The sequence below is a fragment of the Amblyomma americanum genome, chromosome 1 (genome assembly GCF_052857255.1).
Source record: "Amblyomma americanum isolate KBUSLIRL-KWMA chromosome 1, ASM5285725v1, whole genome shotgun sequence".
NCBI lineage: Eukaryota > Metazoa > Arthropoda > Arachnida > Ixodida > Ixodidae > Amblyomma > Amblyomma americanum.
This window is the reverse complement of record NC_135497.1, coordinates 100,028,987-100,051,818: the sequence shown is the minus strand read 5'-3', so window position 1 is coordinate 100,051,818 and position 22,832 is coordinate 100,028,987. Positions and strand designations below refer to the sequence as shown.

The 22,832-nt window shown below is 49.0% G+C and overlaps 1 protein-coding gene across 15 annotated transcripts in view; it reads right to left on the bottom strand.

Moving 5' to 3' along the window:
- Positions 1-22,832, bottom strand: part of LOC144113346 (uncharacterized) — a 69,616-nt gene that overhangs the window by 13,066 nt on the left and 33,718 nt on the right. For 14 of the 15 annotated variants that reach the window (XM_077646376.1, XM_077646380.1, XM_077646381.1 and 11 more), the window contains 12 exons: positions 14,802-15,248; positions 13,873-14,275; positions 12,740-12,997; positions 11,341-11,634; positions 10,298-10,432; positions 7,843-8,142; positions 6,890-7,096; positions 6,044-6,205; positions 2,932-3,118; positions 1,628-1,764; positions 1,228-1,348; positions 394-558 (listed from right to left, as the gene is read on the bottom strand). In XM_077646376.1, coding sequence (XP_077502502.1) covers positions 394-558; positions 1,228-1,348; positions 1,628-1,764; positions 2,932-3,118; positions 6,044-6,205; positions 6,890-7,096; positions 7,843-8,142; positions 10,298-10,432; positions 11,341-11,634; positions 12,740-12,997; positions 13,873-14,275; positions 14,802-15,106 — 2,674 coding nt within the window. In that variant the 5' untranslated portion in view covers positions 15,107-15,248. Of the gene's footprint in view, positions 1-393; positions 559-1,227; positions 1,349-1,627; positions 1,765-2,931; positions 3,119-6,043; positions 6,206-6,889; positions 7,097-7,842; positions 8,143-10,297; positions 10,433-11,340; positions 11,635-12,739; positions 12,998-13,872; positions 14,276-14,801; positions 15,249-20,179 lie in introns of all 15 variants that reach the window. The other variant, XM_077646383.1, reaches the window with a different exon arrangement.

Sequence of the window (22,832 nt, the reverse complement as noted above, 5' to 3'; positions counted from 1 at the left end):
GCCCTAGCTTCGGCTTCAGATATGAGAATGCCGTGACCAGAGAAGGAGCTCGCAGGCGAGGCCGAAACGAGATCATTTCGGTCAGAATCAGCACACGAGAAAACTAGGCGTGCGTCCATCTATACAGACTGCAAAAAAGGTGGTAGTACCTCCGGAGAATTCTACTTTTAGATCAGACTACAAGAATCTATATTTCTGCAACCACAGCCCTCGAAAACGCAGCACATTTGCATACGCCTTCAAAGCGTGTACTCGGGAACTTTATTCTCCTACCATTTCTAACTACGTTCACATTAATGGATCCTTTCGAATAAAATACGAATGGTGCTGCCTAAATGCACCGAGACCATGCTGCGCTATGCTTGCTAGCAAAAAAACGGTTTGCTGGGATACCTTCGAGGATGGTGGCAGGGTCGTTGACCTTGTATCGTAGCATGTCGTTCGAGTACTGGACAAACACCTGCCCGTACTCGAGTGTGCCGGTCTCGTCCAGCACGCCAAACATGGTGCGCCCATAGTTCGGAGGAACCAGAATTCGAGCCTTCGTCCTCAGTTCCTCTGCAAAGGCACATACATTATCCGGCATGTAGAGGCAAGGGTTCGTCATTCACACATGTTGTTGTAGAGAAGTTTCGACAAGCTCCCTGAGGGCCATTTGATGCCTTACGAGCTGAAGTACTTTGCATCAGGAAACATAGATCTTTATGGGCCATCTTTGACTTGACCATAATCTTTGTCGTCAATTTGCTGAATGTTAAGTCGGTCCTTTAGGTGCCATATATGCATTCGTCGGCTATTACAAGGCTCGTACGTGGGTCAAAAATATCTGTTATTCACTGTAACACTGATTGAAGGCATTTAAGACCAGATATCAGCTTCTAGAAGTGTATGGTTATGATAGACGCATAGGGCAATGACTAACGATTACCACAATAGGCCTGGCTAATGCAAGTGACAGGTTCTCGATGGTGTCACCTATAGCTTTTAATCTATTGTCCGTAACACTACCCTCATGGTAAGGATCTTATGATTATGCTAAACATCGCACAAAACTGACAAGGAGCATCTGGTCAAGAAATTAGAAATTTGAGATAACTTTGAAAGATCTCGGAAATTAGCGTAACTAATCAACAAATGGACGAAATCGGGGCCAGGGTGCTGCCTCTCTACACTTCTTCCCAGACTATGAAATGAACAAAAACAGTTAAGCTCGTGCGTTTCACTCACTCAGGACCTTCTTGTTGACGGCGCGAACCAGAGCCCGAAAGAAGGGCTCGACTGTCAGGTCGATGCCCACGCCAGCCAGCTCCTTGTACGGGAGACGCAAGGCGCAGTAGGCGCGGAGAACCTGTGCAATTAGTAAGGCGCCCAGTTTCATTATCAGTTTACAAGCACCGTCCCACTTCATAGGTTGTCGACCCCGTCGCCGAAACCTTGAATCCATCCTTAAATGCGACTAAAATGGGATCGGATGTCGAACATGGGTTTCAGTATTTCGATTAAATAGGATCAGCTGTCGTACATAGGGTTCAGTTATTCGTCTAGTATGGAATCGGCTGGAGTAGAACAGTGCAAACACTGACACCACACATGGCACAAAAGCTGCGAACATGAGAAAATTTCTCACATGAGCGGCCTCGTGGGGATCCATCATGCTGTCGATGAAGGAATCGAGGATTTTGTTCTGCAGCATCAGGAACACCTCGGCCTTTATGCCACTCTGCTCCAAGATGGTGATCATGGGTCGATTCAGGTAAAGAACGCCTGCGAGGAGCACAGTAAATCATCACGGGCGTAAATATACTGTCACGGCAGCATGCTCAAAATGCAACTCTATTGCAGTAATCTATTCCTACAATTTGCAATGCATGCCACGGATTATCCTCACTACTGAATCAGCGACGTCCACCGCAGAAGAAAGGCGTGCCTCTTCACGCTTTGTAACATACTCTGGCTCGATGACTATGCCTTCTGTCTACTTGTGGTAGCGAGCAGCAAAGTACAGGACAGTGCACGACTGCCAAAATTTCAAGCTCTAAGTCAGCAGTGCAAGTACAACACTGACAGGCAAAGGTACATTGAAATTTTCATGCAAATAAGCAGTCTTTCGTCGCTATGCATTCATTTGGTACTTATTCCAGCGGGTAGAGAATGATTCATATTTGAACAGCGCAATAAAACAACGGGACACAACGAAGAAAGGACACCACAAGCCAACCAACTCGCCCAGTTCGCAGCTTTAATGAAGGTAGAGAATGAATACCCCTCCCGTATTCTGGCCTTTCAGTTATCAGGTTTATCTGACCCAGAGGAAAATTTTGTCTACAATCCTGCTTCACGTAAACTTTTCTCGATGACTGTTCGTGGCCACGTGAAAAAAACGGCACTACACTTCAACAGGAATTGTGGGATGCTCGGCACGACAATTCATTGTAAGCGTGGAACAGCACCCCGAACTATGGATAGCTGAAAATTCGCTAAGATACTCATAAGGAGCCCGGCGCAAGCCCACTAGGACACAGCGTAACTGCAGTCGGATACAACTGAAGAATGAAGCGGCTTTCCCCTGTAAAAGGACCCCCTTCCAGGCAATGGCGTCAGCACATTTTCATGACCCTACTAGCGTGACATGCGGGAAGTGCCAGATGAAAAGCGATTGTCCACTCCCTCTTTGGTCGGGGACAGTCCCCTCCCTGCATTGTCGCGCCGCTCATTGCGTTATCTAGCCAGCAGGGTCATGAGAGCCGGCCGTCGCCATTGGCTGGAAGGGAGTCCTTTGACTGACAGGGAAAAGTCCATTCGCTCTTCAGTTGCATCCGAATATAGTGGACTGCGGGAGAGAGTACGGGAGAATTATGTGTCTCTGGTCCCACTGCTTCTCTAAGCGCTTCCTTTTGATGGTCGCGGTCATAGGACATGTAGACAACGCACGCGGCTTGCTCGTCTTCAGCACGTATAGGTCGGAGTGGTCCGAGTGGAACTTGCGCATGCTCTCGCGGAAGACGATGCGGCAGCCGCTCAGCGTCGGGTCCAGCAACAGCATTCCCTTGCAGCCGCCGTAGCGGATTTGTATGGCGCACGGCTCCTCGCCCTCCTCTAGCTCCAAGGCATGGTGGACCTGCAAAAAGGGCAGAAAATTACGGCCTCAACGAACGACTATGTACTTAGGCGACTCCATACATTACACTAAAACAAAAATAGGAAAAACCGCCAGGACCTTGTCATATGCGGGATCTGCGGGACTACACGATTCCCAGTTCTGTACCGGTACAAGCTTTCTCCTGGCCTGGTGCGCGTTTCACTTTATTAGGGTCACAATTGCCAGATCCGCTGGGTCATCATAGCCACAAAAAAACTCTGTCGAGAGGTGCTTGTCTTTCACATTCTTAGAGTCACAATGGCCAGATCCGCTGGGTCATCATAACCACAAAGGACACACTGCCGAGAGCACAGTCCTTAGACTTTCTGAACGGCAAGGAGGCGAGTTTTAGTTAGTACATAGTAGTCACCACCGACGGTGACACTGCCTGCCACAGAGTAAGTCTCGTATACAGCTATCGCTGCAAAAATACCGCCCTGTGCATCACAAGTTTTTGCAGTTCAAGAAGCAGAAACCTGTCCCATGCATGGTGCATGACTAGACATTAGACGTCGGCAGCACTTGGACATTGATAACACGTCCACTGCTCACAATAGAGAGGGTTTCTGCTGGTGTATATGACAAAAATTCAAGGGTTTTCAAGGACTTTCAAGGCCCTGTGTGCGGATTTTCACGGACCACATTCCCTGTTAGAAATCCAAATAAGACAGATGTTCAGGGGTAGACAGAGGCGTGAAAAGATGAGAATTCACTGAAAAAGCGATTGTCGCTGGAGCCAACGTTTTAACAAAGAAACTTGTTTTCAGATAAAACGATGGCTCCAGTGATATTTCCTTTTTCGACCACTTATCATTGTTTGTTACACGGATGACCACTTTCAGTGTGTTAGATGATGCAAACATTTATTCGCTAAAGAAGATCAGCCAAGCAAACACTCACTCAGTCCTTAGGTGGCCTCACTTTGCTTCTCCTGAATTTTTAAGTCGATGTCCAAGATCTCCTGCTGCTTGCTCTTGGCAGTCTTCCTTAGGCTGTTTGACTTCATGATGCAAGTCAGGTCCCTGGTTGCCCCTGCTTTTTCTGCATACGAGTCTGCTGAAGCTGTCAATTCTGCAACTGCAGCTTCTAGTTTCTTTTTCTTCCTTCTGAGAGTTTCAATCTCCTTATCAATGCAGCGTTTCTTCCACTGTTTCGCATCTTCACGCTCCTGCTTTTTCTGTGTTTCCAAAAAGGCACGGTATTGGCTCCTCGCAGAAGCCACAGATGCTCTCGATTCCTTTGTGATGGGCACATTGAAAATGCCACCTGCTACGTGTACAGCATCACAGATAATCCGCTGTGAAATGTCCTGCGTCCATACCAAGTTCATGCTTTTTGCACGCATCCATCAAGTTTGACGAGTGCGATGGTGCTGGCTGTGGGTCATTAGCTTGACATTCAGATATCGTCAGGAAGCTCCTTATCATGCAGCTACTCCCGGCGGCTTGCATGTGCTCTCTATGCTTTGCACTTTTTAGATTGCTTTTTAGTGCCGACTCCACCATGGTAGTGATATCGAAACACTTACAACAAACTCTGCATTTTGCCTTGAGCGGATTTGATATGTGCACGCAAGCCACTCTCGCTAGTTGTCGATGTTCAACCATGACCTCTGGAATTTGCATTTTCCGGGCATTGTTTGCACGCAAGTTGACTGGCACACACTACGCTGCAGATGCACAAAATGTCACGATACCGCGGCACGCGCACACCCAAGCACTACACGTGCAATAAATCTCGCAATACAACCACACATACACATATCAGTGCTAAGCGTGCACAAAATGTCACGATGGAACCGCACACGCATGCATAAGCATCACACGTGCACAAAACGTGACGATACAACCACACACGCAAGCGCTAAACACGCACAAAGTGTAACACTTCGACCGCGCAGCCACACAAACAATGGCGGCCATTTATCTACTCAACTGGAAAGCACACAGGAAATGGATGACAGGAAACGGTAGACAAGCCAGTGTCATTGTGGCCAGACGTTCACGTGCTTACTTGACTTTGTACGAAACTTGCACTCTATTTTTAACAATATCGCAGCGTGATTTCAGGTGCGTTAAAATTCTATGAAATACAATCACTGAAAGTTTATTAAAAACAAAAATTTAGGAAACTCAAGGATTTTCAAGGATCTGCGAAAATTCCAGGACTTTCAAAGCCTTGAAAACAATCCTTTCAAATTCAAGGGTTTTCAAGGGTTTCAAGGACCCGCACGAAATTATTTAGACATATGAGGGCCTCTCCTGTCCCAAAGGAGCGACGCATTATCATGGGCGGCAGAGTTCTGGGTAGAGTGTTCCTGTCAGGAAGTTGGATTGGATAAGATGGCTGTGAGAGGCGCGAGGCATGAACAAAAAGGCTTCTGCTGTTAGCAAAAAAAAAAAAAAACCTCGCAGGACTGCGCCTCCCCCCCCCCCCCCACCCCCAAGTTAAATACAAAGTGAAACCATCGGTCAAGCTCTGTCTGCTTTCGTGGCCTTCGGGATCCCGGGCGACGGACAGACACGTTGCGGAGGATGACTACTTTGAAGTGCGGTTTCTCTCTCCCTATCTCTGTCTCTCACACAGCTAGGACTGTTACCCGGTGTCTAACGCGAATGTAAGAGCATTGGCAGCGGTGTGAAAACAATGAATTTTTCAGAAAGCCCTGCCGCTGCTTGGCATGCTGCCAATTTCTCTAGTCGATTCATGTCGAGGCATATATAGTAATTGCGCGGGAGCGTCTTGGCACCAGCGAATTTCGTCGCTACCCGCGCGGGAGCAACTTGGCGCGCGGGAAAAATCACCGCCGGCACAGCCACGCTTGCCTTGGTGACCTCAGCGACACATTAGCAAAGGTTATAATAAGTTTAGACTGGTTGTCGATAAGGACGATAATATACATACCTTGCGCAGCAGGCTGTGCGATATTCGCCCTATGCCGTCGCTGAAGATGTACTCGCGATGGGAACCATCGCTGCTGCGGCCAGGGGCTGCGTGGCGGATGTCCTGTTCCACAGACGTGTTTTGGCGTGGGACCGTTAACAGACCCAACGACTGCGAAAAAGCCTGCACGCAGGAAAAGAGGTCTAACGAGTGGGCCACTTCGCCATAGATGACTGGCTATAAGATTGGGGATACAGAATTCATGTTTGTGCAGCTGGGAGTTGTCAAACTTGTGAAACCATTGCGCAAGTATAGAGGACATTGAAGAGTAGCTTCTCAAAAGTAGAAAGTAAGTAATGGAAACAACACCTCCATAATAGGCACTGGTACTCCAAAACGAGGCTGATTTACTCTGAAAGGAGGCTGATTTGCCTGGTTAGATCTCAGGGCACCGTCCGCGCAGTGTCGTAATTATTTATGAACACTAGTCTTACTTTCCATTCCCCTCTGGAGCATTTTGACACTCCCGCATTCGATTCGAAAACGCGCAAGGCATAACTTATGATGTTGTGGATAATTTCACAGTCAGCTATGAGTCACTGCCCATGGCGCCTGATCTCTGCGGACCACTGATCAATGAAGGGCTCACATTGCTACAATGCCATCCAAACATTTATGGATTAACGCAATGCACATGGCCCTCAAAGTGTGATGAATGATGGTGAATGGCAGAGACACTTGGCTCAGCCTTCTTGCAAACAAAAGCTCCGTTATTAAAAGCAAAGAAGAGATTCCCTCACACACTTTTATGCAATTTAGTGGCTTTTCTCGTCACCTCTCTCAACAAGAACGTGACTGGCCTCTGACCTGTCCGAGCCGTGCCATGAACTTGGGCACGCTGGGTATGGTTGAGAGGTCACCGATTCCATCACGTATCTGCTCCGCGGTGCGGCCCTGATTGTCATGCGCGTAGAACCAGATGCCGTGGTTGCGTAACTGGCTCGTCGAGCAACCCAGGAACATGAACCGGCGGCCACCAATCTTCAGGCCGGACGACAGCGGAGGCTTGATCACCTGCAGAAAACAAGCCCCAGGTTGAAGAGAGGACCTAAATGGATCTTTACATTGTCATCGCAAAGAGCACATCCCATGCAAAACTTTCCTCGGTGTTCCTATCCAATATCTTCATGCAGTTATGTGCCCTCCTCTGCACTTCATCTATATGGATCCATGCAGCAGCGGAACAAAAAAGCGACGGCGAAATCAAATTAAAATAGGCAAATAGAAGCTCAGCGATTTGAGACTGAAATGTAGCACTACTGCTAACGTAGATTTGTCGCATGAAATTCTGATTCCCTGTGCCTTTCAGTGCGAAAGCAATTAGCTGCACTCATCGGGTATCAGCGGTGTTTGTGCGTGTGAAGCCTTTCAGTAGCAAGTGTATTACCGACTCACTAGGTGAGTGGACACGTCAGTCGCACTGTGAATAGGCGGCGCTGTCCACCTACAATTTGAGGCAGTTACGTGCCTTTCCTTCTCTCAAAACCAGTGGAATGTTTAGACTGTCGATTTTGAAGAAAGGAAGGAACATAACTGGATCCTTGAGTAGGAGGAGAGACACCTCAACAGTGCTCTGAGGTATGTGGCAGTGGTGTCCATGTGAAAAAAAACGTGCTTTCGCCCAGTCTTTTGTGCTTGGCAATGCTAAACCGCCAGCCATTTTTTTCCCCTTGAGACTTCAGCTACTGCATTTTTTTCAAAAATTAAGTACGCTACGGCTACTTGTTCACTGAGCGATCATGAACCTCCCAACAGCGTACCGCGCTGAGAAAGTCGTCCTTGCAGGCACCCAGCGAAAAGGAGATGAGCTTGCAGTCGTCGTCCCGCACGACGATGCGCAGGGCGTAATCTGGGTCGCAGTGCTGAAGCAGGCGGCTCTTGCACACAAGTTGAGGGGGCATGTAGACGCGCCGAGTGGGAGTCAGGATCACCTTGCGCACCTTGACCATATGGGACGGTAGCTCCTGGGCGATCACCGAGCCTGTGAAAACGTCGATGCGCTGCCGGTGTGCGCGATACCGGAAGTACAGGTGCTCCAGGGCACTGCGGAACCAGAACACCTGCGCCATACCGCGCCACAAGGACACTGTTCTTGATATGCTGGATATATAGAAGCGTTGCACAAAGATCGATAGGAAAAAGAGACAATAGCGTTGATGTGCAATAAGCATTGAAAGGAACTGTAGTCCGAGAAGAAATGAAATTTTTTTTTAAACACGATTATGTTCAGGGCTCACTGGCACTTCTAACATGTAAACTGAATTTTTTCCGCCACTTTCCGCTTAAAATGACACCTTGAGATCTAGCTCCTCAAATTGCTAAGCTACGCACCCTTCAATTATCTGTGTGCCCCTATTATCACACAATTAGCATACTGCATTTCAGCATGCAGTCTTTAACCGATCACATGTCTTTATACAGAGTTCTTTGTGTATCAAACTGAGTCCTCATTCAGTTCTGTAATATTGCACACTTGTCAGCCACCTTACAGCAGCGCAGTCTACACCATGTCATGCAGCTCTGCACAAACATCAGAGGTCTCCCATGCGCCCTCATGGTGTTACGCTTAGACCTTTTGAATAAACGCTCCCTGAACGTCGGTACGCACCGTACGGTAGCACGGTGGAAGAGATAGCAAGGCCTATCCCCTCATTTGTTCGCAACCGTTCAAAGAGCAGCTATTTTAATATCAGCGTGTACATAATTCTAAGTGATTTATCCGATGATCAGGCACACAATAAAAAATGTCCGACATCGGTGGCTCGCATTGCATGAAAGCAAGCGTTATCTACATTTTTTTTTGCGATACACTGGGAAGTTACAGGAAACCGGACTTTGAATTTTGTAGCGGAAAATGTCGTGAGCAAGCTTGGTCACGGCAAGCAATGTGCTGGCAATAATGCAGATACAACACCTTTGAAAGATTAAAGTGAAACTTTGCTAAGAAAGCAGCATGTCACTTTTCGATGCAGTCTCTGGCAGTTCCCACTTCCGCTACCATTCCCCTACATAGTCTGCAAGCCGTCGTGAAGGAATGAGGCGGAATGCTGACACCATAAGCGCACTCCATTTGTAGCAACTTCGTCGCGAAAGAAGCAGGTGCCCCTCAGGTGTTCATCTTGGAAAAACTGGTGGAGGAGTTCAGGAGAACAACCTGCCGGGCTAGTTGGTTATGAATTCTGTTTACTAGGAAGCGCAAGAAACTGACTAGGGACGGAGTAGGAGACATGAGCGCTCGTGAACGTGTTTCTGTGTCCCCTACTCCGTCCCACGTCCGTTTTTTGCGCTTGCTAGTAAACAACATGGTGGAGGAGGTCCATTGCTTCTGGTCGGTTGCGCGTTCCCAAGAAAGAGGACACTGCAAACTTGATTGTAACTTGTTTCACTGTCTTTTCGTAATTCGTTACACTGCCTTCCTCACATTGCCACTAGCCTCATTTTACCGTCACTATCCAAGAAAAAAAACGAGGTCCTACTACTGCACACGTCCGCGTAGTGTTGTCATGGGCACAAACTGAACATGCTCTGCTACATAAAACACATCTGTAGTTACGCTGTTCAATTAAAAAAACTAGCAGAGGTTTAGCACTTGTTGAACCTATTAATACGAGCCAAAGCTCTGTTAAGCATGGGTACATATGGTTTGGCCCCGGAGTCAGTCTGGTGCGCGTCTTATCCATGGCGAGACAGAGAACAAGCGCCAGCGAAGCAACTGTTTTTGCAACGTTTTGCTAGACACGTGGCAGAGCAGCGATGAGGCCCGCAGCGAGCGCAGCTGCCGCGACTCCACAGCGAGTTACGTATTATGATGTTCCTTGCTACACCTTTGTTGCACCGGCTCAAGGTGATATGCGCACTATACTTCACCTTGGGAGTTGTAGTGGGAAGAGTCGAGCTTTCGCTCTAAGAAAACCGCTGTTCTGCTGCTGCCTTGAGTACAAAATTCTGCAATAAAAGCTTACTCAACATACTTCAGAAAACAAATCTTACTGAATGCCCGATAGTGGGCGTTCGGCGGTGCCCGACGTGTGGAAAACTAAATACCGACCATATTAACACAGCGCCCTCTACTAAGGCCACTGGGCAATCGTGCTTTTCCTTCCATCCCTGTATAGGTGGCGCAGTATTGGCCAGGTGTGAGGCAAGCAGGCTACGGACGTTAAGAGGGCCCTTAAGATTTTGTTGTTGAAGCCAGCCTGCCAACCCGGCTCTCACCTTTCCCTGGCTAAGCGAGAAATAGATCTCGAAGAGGGCTTCTTCCAGGGCACGGGGACACTCCTCAGCGTGCGCAGCCAACTCGAGGAGCGTTTCCCGGCAGCTCTGAGCGTCCATCGCGAGCTCATCGGTGACCTGCAAAGGCGGCAATCCACGTGTTGCACGTCCATGTTCGACTGTGCAGCTTTCAAGCGCCGTTCGAGTCGTACGCCCGCTTAATTCTACTTCGCTTCGGGAAGCTCCCTATTGAACACAAAATGACACCGTAGGTCCGCAAAAATGCGCACATAGAATAGTGACGCATTTTTGTATTTACGCCAGGTCATGGCACAGCGCGATATGCCAGAACCGCCAACGCAGCAATTCTCCGAACGTCATCTTTATTCGTCAACAGCGTAGATCCGACACATTGGTGTAACCCTTACTTTGGAAGCAATATGCATTCACTCGTGATAATCCTTATTGATACTGCATTTAAAATGGTATAGTGTGGTATGGAGGGAACGTCCCGAAGTGACTTATCCTATCAGGGACGTTGCAGCAGGCGACTCCAGAATTTGTGGCCGGAATTTTTTATTAATTTCGACCACCTGGGGATCTTTAACGAACAACGACAGCGCACACCGCACGGGCGCTTTTGCGTTTCGCCCCACTAAAGCGTGGCAGCCGCGACCAGAATTGGAACCCGGGTCCTCCGGGTCAGTAGCCGAGCACCGTAACCACTCAGCCAATGCGGCAGCTACGTTTAGAACGCACTTGACATGAATCTCCTGGAGGTCGTGTACATGGAAATTATGTGATGTACTTGATCCAATTCCGACGGATATAGAGACATGCAAAGGGTGTCTTGTACTGTCTGTCTTGTATGTCTTTTAACTTAATCTACAGAAAGCGAGAAGTTTGAAAGTGACAAGAACAAGAAATGTTCAAGAGAATCGAAGGTCTCACGCCGACGTCCTGGAGCATTTCTAATCCGCACACTTTTGACCTTTGTTCTTGGGGTAGAGATTACAAGAAATCCACGCAGTGAGTTAAATCCTTACCTGAAAGCTCTCAGACCAGACGCTGAGCAAGGCGTACATGACGCCGAAGTCCTGCACGCTGGGCCTGGCCACTGCCTTCAACTCGCGTGCCTGCAACTCACGCAGTGGCGCGTAAAAAACCTGCGCGTTTTTGCGCGTGCGCAGGATCAGGTTGCAGAGAGGCGCCCAGTGGCGTGGTCCACTGAGCGTCAGGCGCATCACGCGGCTCCTGCCCAGAACGTCGGCACCGCACTTGAAGGGTCCTTCACCGAACTCGACGGCCCGGTCCCAAGGGGTGGTGTCGGACAGGTCGAACTGTGACAGGCAAGGTGGTGGGTGAGCAAGCTGCTGTGCGGCCTATTTTGAGGCTGACTGGAATCAATTATTATTATTTCATGGGTCAAGGAACCAACTCAGGTTAATGATGTTCTGGTCGAAATCAAGAAGAGCTATAGCATTGCAGTCCATTTGCAGGGCCCGTAATGCGAATGCACGGTAACCGATGGTCACTTAAGGTAACAGAGTGGATTCTAAGAGAAGGCAAGTGTAGCAGTGGGAGGCAGAGACTAATATGGGCGGATGAAATTAGGGAGTTTGCTGAGATAAGGTGATCGCAGCAGCAAAGGACAGGGTTAATTGGAGAGACGCACAAAAGCCTTTGTCCTGTGTTGGCACAGTTATACTATTGCTGCTGCTGATGATGATGATGACTGACCTAAGTTCAGCGCCCATCATCTACACTAATGGCTGTATTAGGAATGAACTTCTAGAGTCACCACTGTCATAACTTAACGTTTGTGTAAAAAAACAGTGAAGTCACGACTGTACTGTCACACTATCACTATGCCCTGTGAATGGGATAGGGAATATATGGGCTCTGGGCCCGTCAAACGAAACTTTTGAGATTACCGGCGTAGTTGTTTTGGCATTTTTGTGTGGATTCCCATTGCACGAAGTCTGTTAATGCCTCTCGAGAAAGAAGAGCGGGACATGGTTGAAAAAAAAATTGAGATACCAGTAACTGGGAAACAAAGGCTAGGCGGTTAGAGTGAAAGCGCGCAAGGAGCAGAGGACGCAGAAGCAAAAGGGTGTATGCCCACTCTTGGTAGTGGTCGTGAAGCTTCACACCGTGCTCTTGTAAGCAGCAGAAGACTGGTGACGCCTAAAATGCATTTTACGCCCATTAATATCCCCTTCACCACAGCAGTCACTGGTGCAGTTTCTTATACAGCTTTCCTTGCAGTCCTCCAATTTTCCATGTTGCCTCACAGCTGCCCTTCTACGCAATGATGAAGAAATCTACGACTAAAGGAAACTGTAGTGGAAGGGGAAACTGTAAGAGTACAGGAGTGTGTTTGTAGACAGTCAGGTTTTTCTCTTTTAGTCCATTGAAAGCAATTAACGATATAGCGCTGCTCACCTGTGGCAGGTAGTCGCCCTCGCGGTTGCACTGGCTGGTGGCGCTGTTGCCAGCGCACACCTTGTACAGCAGCGGTGGGTGCAACAGCTGCAGGTAGACAATAGTGCATGTCGGCGACGTCTTGCGCAGAATGATGCGGCAGATCGTCGAGTACCGCACCAGCAGCCGGAACCGCGTGGAGCTCCGCTTGCGGACATCCACAAAGTACAGGTACAACCCATTGGAACAGTGCTCAAAGTGCGCATTGCACTGTGTCACCTGGTGGAAGAGAAGGCATTCAGAAGAAGGGCCTAAACAGAATTATTCCGCTCCGACTGCGAAACTGCCGTACTTTTTAAGTATGCCTATCCATGTTGGTACAGTTTTGCACTTCCAATTTATGCAGTGAGGCTAATACGTTCCAGGCCCTCGAAGAGCTTTATGTACTGTAAGCAAAGTATATCACATCCCTTCAGAGTCCTCTCTTAAGACTGAGGATACATTTCCTCATCATTTGCGATGTCATGCAACCTAGCCTCGTCACCCCAAATCGCTGTTCCCTAAGAAAAATTAGACGACGAATTGCAGGTCGTTGATACAGGAAGGAGTACATAAATTGGTCGTTTGAAATCATCCACACAGTGTAAAGCACACCCCCTTCCCCTCTCACTAGTGTTTCTAAATCTTTCTGGAGCTGCTCTTCACAGAATTCAATTGCCACAACAATTTAGGCTGCATGCCAACCAAGCCAACTAGACATGTAGGGAACCAAATGAATGCATAAGGGGTCCTTGTGCCAAAGTGTGTGACCATTAGGCCCGAAGCTCTGCTTTGCCATCACGTACCCAAGACCTGTCCTTGAAAAAAGGGTTAGATTTAATGTGCCTATGAGCTGCCACTGCCTTCCAGAAAAGAGATGCATTGACAAGTCCTGACTACCATTCTCATGTCTCCCTTACCACTGGGGCTCTCAGCATCATCGAGACTATTTGCCCAACAGAAAAACACGCTGTTTTTAGGATACGACACTTTATGTCCTCACAGACTGCAATGCAGTTTATTCCCATGACCTTCCACCATGCAACCACAACTGCCATAACTCGAACTTCTGGATGGATACCGTCAGAAAACAGCCTACTGGAATCTCATCTCACCTTAAAGCCTTCAGGCGAGGTCAGCTCACTGTTGGGACAAGCCGTCTTCGCAGATGAGCTTGTCCCATCTGAAGGGCAGCTAGACTTGGCCCCTCTTCCCTTCTTTCCCCGCTTCACAGACATTGATTTGCCGGAGTGGGAGGACGAAGACTTGGCCGACGAGAGTGGTGATGGCGGAGGCGGCATTGTGTAGGTGCTGTCAAAGTGTGCCACAAAAGTGTTGTACCCGAGGAAGCAGCCGAGGGCGAACGCGTTCACGGGTACGTCCTTGTGCTCCGTGGCTATCTGGGTGCTGTATGGGTCGCAGAACTCCTCGAGCTCCTCGGATGCAAGCCACCATTCTGGCGGGCCGGACTTGCCCGCAGCCGCGCCGTTATTAGAGCCGTTCTGGTATTGGTCGCACCTGCGAATGCGAATGTAAAATTGACACGCGGAACCAAAAGCTGGTACAAGCTCAAGAAGCCATATGTTCGAACACAAATGGTGGCACTCTCAACACCCTGGCCACCTCAATATGGTGGCTATGAGCCCGCAGAAACCGATAGTTCATTAATTGCACCAGGCAAGAAATTCTGAATTGAAATGTCTGCATAAACGTGCCCCCCACCCTCCCCCGGTTTCTGAGACTGAACAGACGGAGGTGCCGATAATAATTTGCGCAGTAAGTTGTTTATGAAGCTCTGCAACCTCTTCCTCTCGATCACCATATTCTGAGCAGTGCTTCACAATTCATCTGGATATCTCAAATGGCACTGCAGTCACCTTAGTTCCTGTGTGCACAAATCTGCTAACCTCCGATTTTTGGACCCATTTCAGCGCATATGAGGAGCTTCTCAACTTATGCGACAGTAGAGGATTGATAATATGATTGTTGAGGACGACCGAAGACTGGCTAAGGGAAAAGCCAGAAGTACTTGTCGCGCACTCACCACTTAAGTACGATATGCATGAACGAGTCCTTGGGTGACCGCTCGAGTTTCAGCGTCACGTTTGCCGTCCAGTTGGGGCTCTCGTACACTTCCACCTCGCCGCAGTCTCCGGCCACCACTTGGTCCACGGCGCACTGCAGACCGAGCAGCCGCCGAAGCTGAGATGCCGTCGGCGTGCCCCATCCGGAGTCCAGACAATGGATGCGCAGCGCCATCTCCCGGCAGTTGTCCTGTCGGTCGCGAGCGCAAAATGCGGATGTCAGTGGCATCGGCCCCGGAAGCAACGGCTTTGCAGGAGGCTCCATAGTGGCAGGTGACTATCCTGCCCTTTCAAACTCGGTGACTGGCTTCTGAGTTGAGTTCGACAATGTCTTCTGCTTGAGCGGAAGTCGCACAAGACCGACGGGTGGACCCGGAGCTGCTCGCTGTCTTGGTCTTTGGTGCGAGCTGCGAGGAGGCGTTGCATAAGTAATTAGGGCTGAATTCAGCAGCTGCATCGTGACCATGAGTGACAGCATTCCTGATGTTGGGCACCACGACTTCATTCTGGCATAAAAACCGTGATTGCAGTTAACACAGCGCTACCACATCCTGAAACATTAAGCACCGCATCCTTCTAGTCTTGCTCGGAATCGCAGAAGGGTCTAGCCAATTGACGAACAACGAACGTCTCGCAAAATGTCCTTATATGTCTGCTGCAAAAACCAGGAGGTATCAGGATTCTTGCACCAGAAAGTTGCAATTGGCGTGTCGGAAGAGGCTTCTTTTCCTCCAAGTAGTCTCCACCGATCAGGAAGGTGACCTACCGAGGTCTAAGGCCTACGTAGACTGCGAAACGGCATTGAAGCGTACTGCTTCGGATGAATGGCTGCCACGTGGGTGGGGCACTGCTATGCCTAGGTGGCCTAAGCAATTGAGGAAACGTAGCGGAAGGCTTCGGATGGATGACGAACACGCGGGGCCGCATGTTTAGGTGGTCTAGGTCGATTACAGGCCGGTACCTTAGCGGATCGAGTGCTTTGGATGAAAGATAACCGTATAGGGCACCATTAAGCCTAGGTCGATTACGGGCCTGCACCGCAGCGAAGTGCTTCAGGTGAATAATTAACGAACACATGGGGCACCAATCCAACTAATAACACCCCGACATCGCATCGGTATGCTTGGAATGAATTGAAAACACGAGCAGCCCCAGTCGCCAATGGGTGACCAGGGTCGACAACGGCCCGACACCGCAGCGGAGAGCTTCGGATGAATGACAAGCTTGCAGGCCAGAACTACGTACGTCAAGGGGCCTTGGTCTATTACGGGCCAGCACCGTCCTTCCGATGGAGGATGAGCGCATTGAGAATCGCAAGGACTTAGTTGATTACGGCTCTTCATCGCAATGGAGTGGTTCGGAACAACAGCTACGTAGCGCATAGTCAGTGAGCGCCGAAATCATAGCCAGAGAGCATTTTCCCACTTTCGTCTGCATTGGCATGAGCCCGAGCAACGAACCGGAGATCTTGTCCTCGAGCAGGGCGCCGCTAAATTGTAACAAGCCTTGCGGTTCGACTACCTCTCCTGCCTGGCGCTGCTTCCATTGCTATAGTTTCAAAAGGGCACGGATTCATGAAGGCTCAGAATCGCATTTGTTCCCACCCTTTGTGGCACAAAAAATTTGGCTGAGGATTTGTTCTGCTAATCCAGGATATACAAAGCTGTTCATTAGCATTGTCTCTGACATCGAAGTCTACATTGATTTTGAGGAAAGGAGAGGCGAATAGCTGGCTCCCTGGTTCAGTGGACGCCTCAATCCCACTTTGAGGTACACAGCGGTGGTTAGAGAGAAAGAGAGATGTGGACTGCAATCATTAGCGCTGACAACGTTGTGGCAGACACGCGGCACTGCAGCAATAAGCCGCAGCGTTCATTGGCTGACCAACCTCCCGCGGTCAACCAATAACTGCCACCTGGCAGAGTGGCAGGGTGGGCGCGGTGACTAACCAGTGTGCGGAACGCACTCATCCTTACAGACACCAAGCCGCGTCTACAATAGCCCGATACACCAAAGCTTTCGCTCTCTAACTAGGTTCAGCAGAAGTTACGCCGTGGGTAATTTTTTTTCAGCTGACGCTCGGCTAGATCACGTGGTCAGGCAAAAGCCGCTCCGCGGCTGCGGAGCCCCGGCGCAGTGACGGCTCGGCGATGTCACGCGATGGGCTGCTATGGCAGCGATTCCACGTCTCGGCGATGTCACGCGATGGGCTGCTATGGCAGCGATTCCACGTCTCGTGGCGTCACGTGGTGGTGACGTCACGTTTCTCGCATCCGAGTTAGCACGCTCCTGCTAGGCCAGTAAAGCTTTTGTTTTAAATAGGGCGCGCTCGGTCTAGGCGAAGCTATAGGTGGCGTATGGTGAGCAGCGGCAATAGAGTCACCCCAGTGACTAAGCGACAAAAGGATGCTAGCGCCCAGCCTCAACAACTTCCGAACTCCCAGATGGCCACACAGTCCCGGTTAATGAATCTAAAACGCAAGGCTGGCTACCGGGGGCTGGTCCGGCGCCGGTCGTGATAGGTAGAGCCTTAGCACAGCCAGGAAGGTTTGAGCACCGGACCATCCAGAGAACAAGCCATATAGGCCTAGCTGCCGGAATCTGAGAGCTGCCGTGACACAACGTGCGAGCGTTCTTCTTGGCAGCAGGCGTTTGCCGTTCTACGAGGTTATATGCCGTGGTCCTTCGCCATAAGCCACGCGGACACGAGCCTCTTGCTATACTCTAGCTTCGTCGTCGTCTTCCAAGTCGTTGCTAGAGGAAAGTGCTCATTAATAGTTCTGATCTTAATTTTTAAGTAAACGTTATGCATGCCCTCGCATTTGAGGTAAAACTGATTTCTACGAGTAGCGTTGCATGAGTGGAACAGCAGACGTTAAAGGTGTAGCGTGGTAGTGCATTCATGAATGAATTGCTATTGTCATCAGCGGCCGAGCCACAGCATGTCGACAATTCAGTGCGTTTGTTACCTTTGGCGAAAAGAAGCAGCCGAAGAAGTTAACAAGCGCACCATATCTTCTTTAATGTACATGCCAATAAAAAAAATTGAGTGCTATGCTTACGTGTTTCAGCGGAAGCCGAATGCCCCTCCCCATACGAATTATTTCGACACTCTCTTCCAATAGATATGGCCGCGCGGTCGACCAACGGCGCCGGCGTCTCGATCGAAGAAGTTCAGTCCTCGCCACTCGCCTCAACGCTCTCGCTGCACAGCCATTGTCAACACCACCGCTAACGGTGTGTTCTTGTTCAGCTCGATATCACGATACTTAATTTCTACTTTCCCGTCGGAATGGAGAATATTCACTCCTGCCGGCATGGCGAATCTACGAGCACCCCACAGCACACACCTTTCGCAATATCCGTCGTGGACTACCAGCACCTCATTAATGCGGCATTCAAATGCGCACATGTGCGCGCGGCTGCGTCTTCTGAGGAAAGTGCGCAGTAACTTTCTGCCACGGCTTGCCGAGCTTGCTGGCGGAGCCCCCCACTACGCTACCTCTTTCTCCGTTTCTTGCTTCACTCACTCCTTTATCGATGCCTGACTGGCACACGTTCTGAACACTGCAAGCATAGGTTGTTCTCCGTATATACGTTTTGCCATTGTATATATATATATATATATATATATATATATATATATATATATATATATATATATATATATATATATATATATATATATATATATATATATATATTGCCGATGTCGGTATTACAAGTGGCAATTTATAGTGCACGTTAAAGTACCCCGCGAGGTCTGAATTATCAGGAGCCCTCTGCTACGGCACCTCTCTCTCTCTTCCTTGTTTCACTCTCTACTTTCTCTCTTTCCCCACGGCAGGGTTGAGGTGTTCACCGAGATGTCAGAGATTTACCATACCTTTCCTCTCCCCCCAAAAAAATTTTTCTTTCCATCCCGCGTCCTAAAGCTCAGCAGCGCAGCACTGTAACTACTATGAAAATGAGAATTGCTTTTGGGGAAAGGAAATGGCGCAGTGTATGTCTCACATACCGGCGGAAACCTTAACTGCGCACTAAAGGAAGAGTTAAAGGAGAGAGTGAAAGGAAGAGGTGCAGTAGTGTAGGTCTGCGGTATAATTTCGACCCGCTGGGGATCTTCAACGTGCATTGACACTGCACAGCACACGGGCGCCTAAGTGTTTAGCCTCCATCGAAACGCGGCCGCCGAACCCGACCACGGTGGCCGCGTTTCGATGGAGGCGAAACGCTAAGGCGATGTCACTGCACTATCCCTGCCCCGGATTAGGGGCGTAAGGTTCAATAGTTTTCTTCATAACCAATAACCCACAGCAGCAGGTGGGTTTTGATATCACGTGCGCAGCTGCACCAGCATCAAAGTACACGCAGCGGCATCGAAGAAAATCTCTTGGATAGCTCGTTCGGGAGCACGTTGCTGGATCACACCGCAGGGTAAACGGAAGGGAGGCCGCGCCGCGTCTAGTACCTTTTAAAGCTCTAGCTTTTAAACCGAAGAGACAGGGACTTAACCCACGATCACGAGACCACTCCTTGCCCATAGCAGGCGACTCGCGCTAGCTTGGTCCTAATCACTTGGGGCAACAAACGATACCACATACGGCGCTATATACAAACAACGACAAACGCATCCCATAATAATAATTGGTTTTTAGGGGAAAGGAAATGGCGCAGTATCTTTCTCATATATCGTTGGACACCTGAACCGCGCCGTAAGAAAAGGGATAAAGGAGGGAGTGAAAGAAGAGGTGCCGTAGCTGGTGGGCTCCGGAATAATTTCGACCAGCTGGGATCTATAACGTGCACTGACATCGCACAGCACACGGGCGCCTTAGCGTTTTTCCTCCATAAAAACGCAGACCCCGTGGTCGGGTTCGAACCCGGCATCGGGATCAATAGCCAAGCGCCCTAACCACTGAGCCACCGCGGCGGGTACAAACGCGTCCCAAGATAACCTGCTGTGACTGGACGACGCAGCGTTCTGCGTTCCTGTGCAGTACCAACCGCAGCAGTAATGATAGAGCTACCACAGGCGAAGTGGCACATAAGACTCGTTGTGGAAGGGTCGTAGATGCAGCCGAGGCAGAGCGACATGCTCGGAACGCTGCACGTAAGTGGGAAACGGGAGCCACAAACGTGCTTCGCGTTTAACAGGCGACGAACGCTGTCGGGACGCTGCAATGCATCTCGAAGTCCTACTGGACTCACGTGCTCTGGTGGCATATTGTAAAGAAAACTGTGCGGTCATTGCAGCTGGCGCGAGCAGTCTTCCACGCAAGACTAAATAGGCATTCGCGATAAAGGGCGCCGCTGTCGCGGAGCAAAAATTACTCACCTTAGGCAAAACAGATCCCTCGTTGAACTCAAGCTTCTTTAGGAGCAAAATAACGCAAGGCTGGCCACCCGGCGCTGGTCGGGCGCCAGTCATGACAGGGCCTTAGCACAGCCAGGAAAGTTTGAGCACAGGACCATCCAGAGAACAAGCGATAGGCCTAGTGGCCGCAATCCGCCAACTGCCGTGACACGTGAGCGTTCTGGCAGCAGCCGTTCTACGTGTGCAATCCGCCTTGACGTGTGTATGAAAATGATGATGATGATTATGATGTCATGTGACTTTATGTCATTGTTGTTAGCCTATCAAAGGATGGCACATACCCACACTGGGGGATCGGCCAAGAATCGGGTGGCTGTTCGCCTGTACTCAGTTATTAAAAACGAAAAGCACGCGGGAACGCAACGCCGGTGGATTCTACCTCATGAACAGAGAAAGGACAAAAGTTTTGATTTCGAAATAAATAAATTAATAATAATAATAATAATAATGAGCGAGATTAAAAAAAATTAAGTTAAAATGTAATAATTTGTAGAAAAGAAAATTTTGTTACACTTAGCAAGGCATACGGTTCTTGCCGATGGTACGTTGTCCTGAACCGCGTCATAAGGGAAGGAATAAAGGAGGGAGAGCGGCGACGGCGGCGATGAAGCAACCCACTCCTCCTCCCCGGTTGCCATGGTAACGGCGCATGCGCACAACTGGCCTCTCCCATGTAACATGGTATCGGCGCATGCGCATAACCGGCCATCGCGTGTAATACGAAATGCTCGACTGGTAGCCTAGTGTAGCTTCCGCTACAAAAAATTGAGAGGACACACTGGTCCTTGAGCCCCCACGCAACCCCACTGCACTCAAGTGCTCATGTCCCGTATTACAAGTGGCAATTTATAGTGCACATTAAAGCACGCCGCCAGATCTGATTTATCAGGAAGCCTCTGCTGCGGCAACTCTCTTTTCCTTCTTTCACTCTTTACTTCTTTTCCCCCCACGGCAGTGTTGAGGTGTTCACCGAGATGCATACCCTATACTTTCAAAAAACAAAAAAAAATTTCTTTTCATCCCTCATCCTAGAGCTTAGCCGGGGAACACCTGTAACTGCTATGAAAATGAAATTGAAATTAGGTTTTGGGGGAAAAGAAATGGCGCAGTATAGGTCTCACATATTGGCAGACACCTGAACCACGCCTTAAGGGAAGGGATAAAGGAGGGAGTGAAAAGAAGGAAGAAAGAGGTTTCCTGATAGCCATGCCCTGCGACACCTGCGTCAAAGTACAAGCAGCAGGCATAGAAGAGTCTTGGAAGCACATTGCTGGAGCACGCCACATGCCAAACGGAAGGAAGGCTACGCCGCGTCCAAAACGTTTTAAAGCGCTAGCCGTTAAAGAGAAAAAGCCATGGGCTTCACCCACGATCACGCGAGCACTCCTTGCAAGTAGCTGGCGCCTCGCGCTAGTTTCGTCACAATCACTTGGAGCCCGCAGTCACAACAAGACGGCGCTAAAGACAACGCCAAATGCTACAGCAACCAAAACCCATGATCAGATATGGAACCTTCAACAGCGTTTAATACACTTGCAACCGAAGTTCCCATTGTTACTCTCACTGATGGCAGCATCATGCGCAGGTTGGTTTGCATCTGTCTTGTTACAGCATGCTCCATCGCTTAACATTTACGTCCACCACACAAGAATGTGCAGGAGCGCTATATGCGCTGTTGACACGTGCAGTGCCCAAAGTAGACACTGAACCAAGCACAATGTTCATGTTCCGAAATGAGATACTGTAAACTAGTCATTTTTCTCAAGCTTGATATTTCACAAAATAAGGTAAAGTCCTGAGGAATAAATTTTGGAAAGGATAAGTGACAAGCTCCTTAGTGCTCCTTTTAGCCACATTATTCGCGGGAGCAATTTCTTGCAATGTGCTGTTTATATGATTTGTGACAAAACGAGCAAATAAGGTCTTCACAAAAATTCAATTCAAAAATCGTTTCACAACATAAAAGAATTGGATGGAGCAACCTGTCCCTAATGGTGCTAAGTAATGTCTGCTCTTTATAATGACTCTGATGGATAAAGCTTCAGTGTGCCCATGCACACTCTCAGCACAGACAATAGCCAGATTTTTTGCAAAATATTTTTATTCCCAATGCATGGCGAATGGCTGAACAGGCTTAAGCAATGACAGGCTGTGGGTGATGCCCACGGGAGACAATCCATCCTCAACACCACCGTAATATTTAGTCAGTGCAGATTCATAAAGGTCTCTTCAGGGAACAGCCAGTCTCTTAACTGAACAAACGATCAACACCACTATATGATATAAGGGGCAAATATTTTACATAACGAACGTTTGTAGAAGACTATGTTTAATGACTAACAAAAATATTGGTGTGCTCATAAAGTGCATAAAATATCACTAACACAACACAAAATGTTTCTTTGGGGCCCATTTAGCTCATGTTCATGTCAGTGGTATGCAGCATAAGAGCAAAGCTGTCGCCACTCGTGTATGTGGCAATCGTAGTTGCATATGACAGCCATAAGGTACCCCATCCGTAAAAGCTTCATAGCTCACTCCTTCAAAACTCCTTGCAAGGCTGGAAACCTTCCTCACAACCAATTCTTTCCCTGTCCCCTATTCCCAAGCCTGT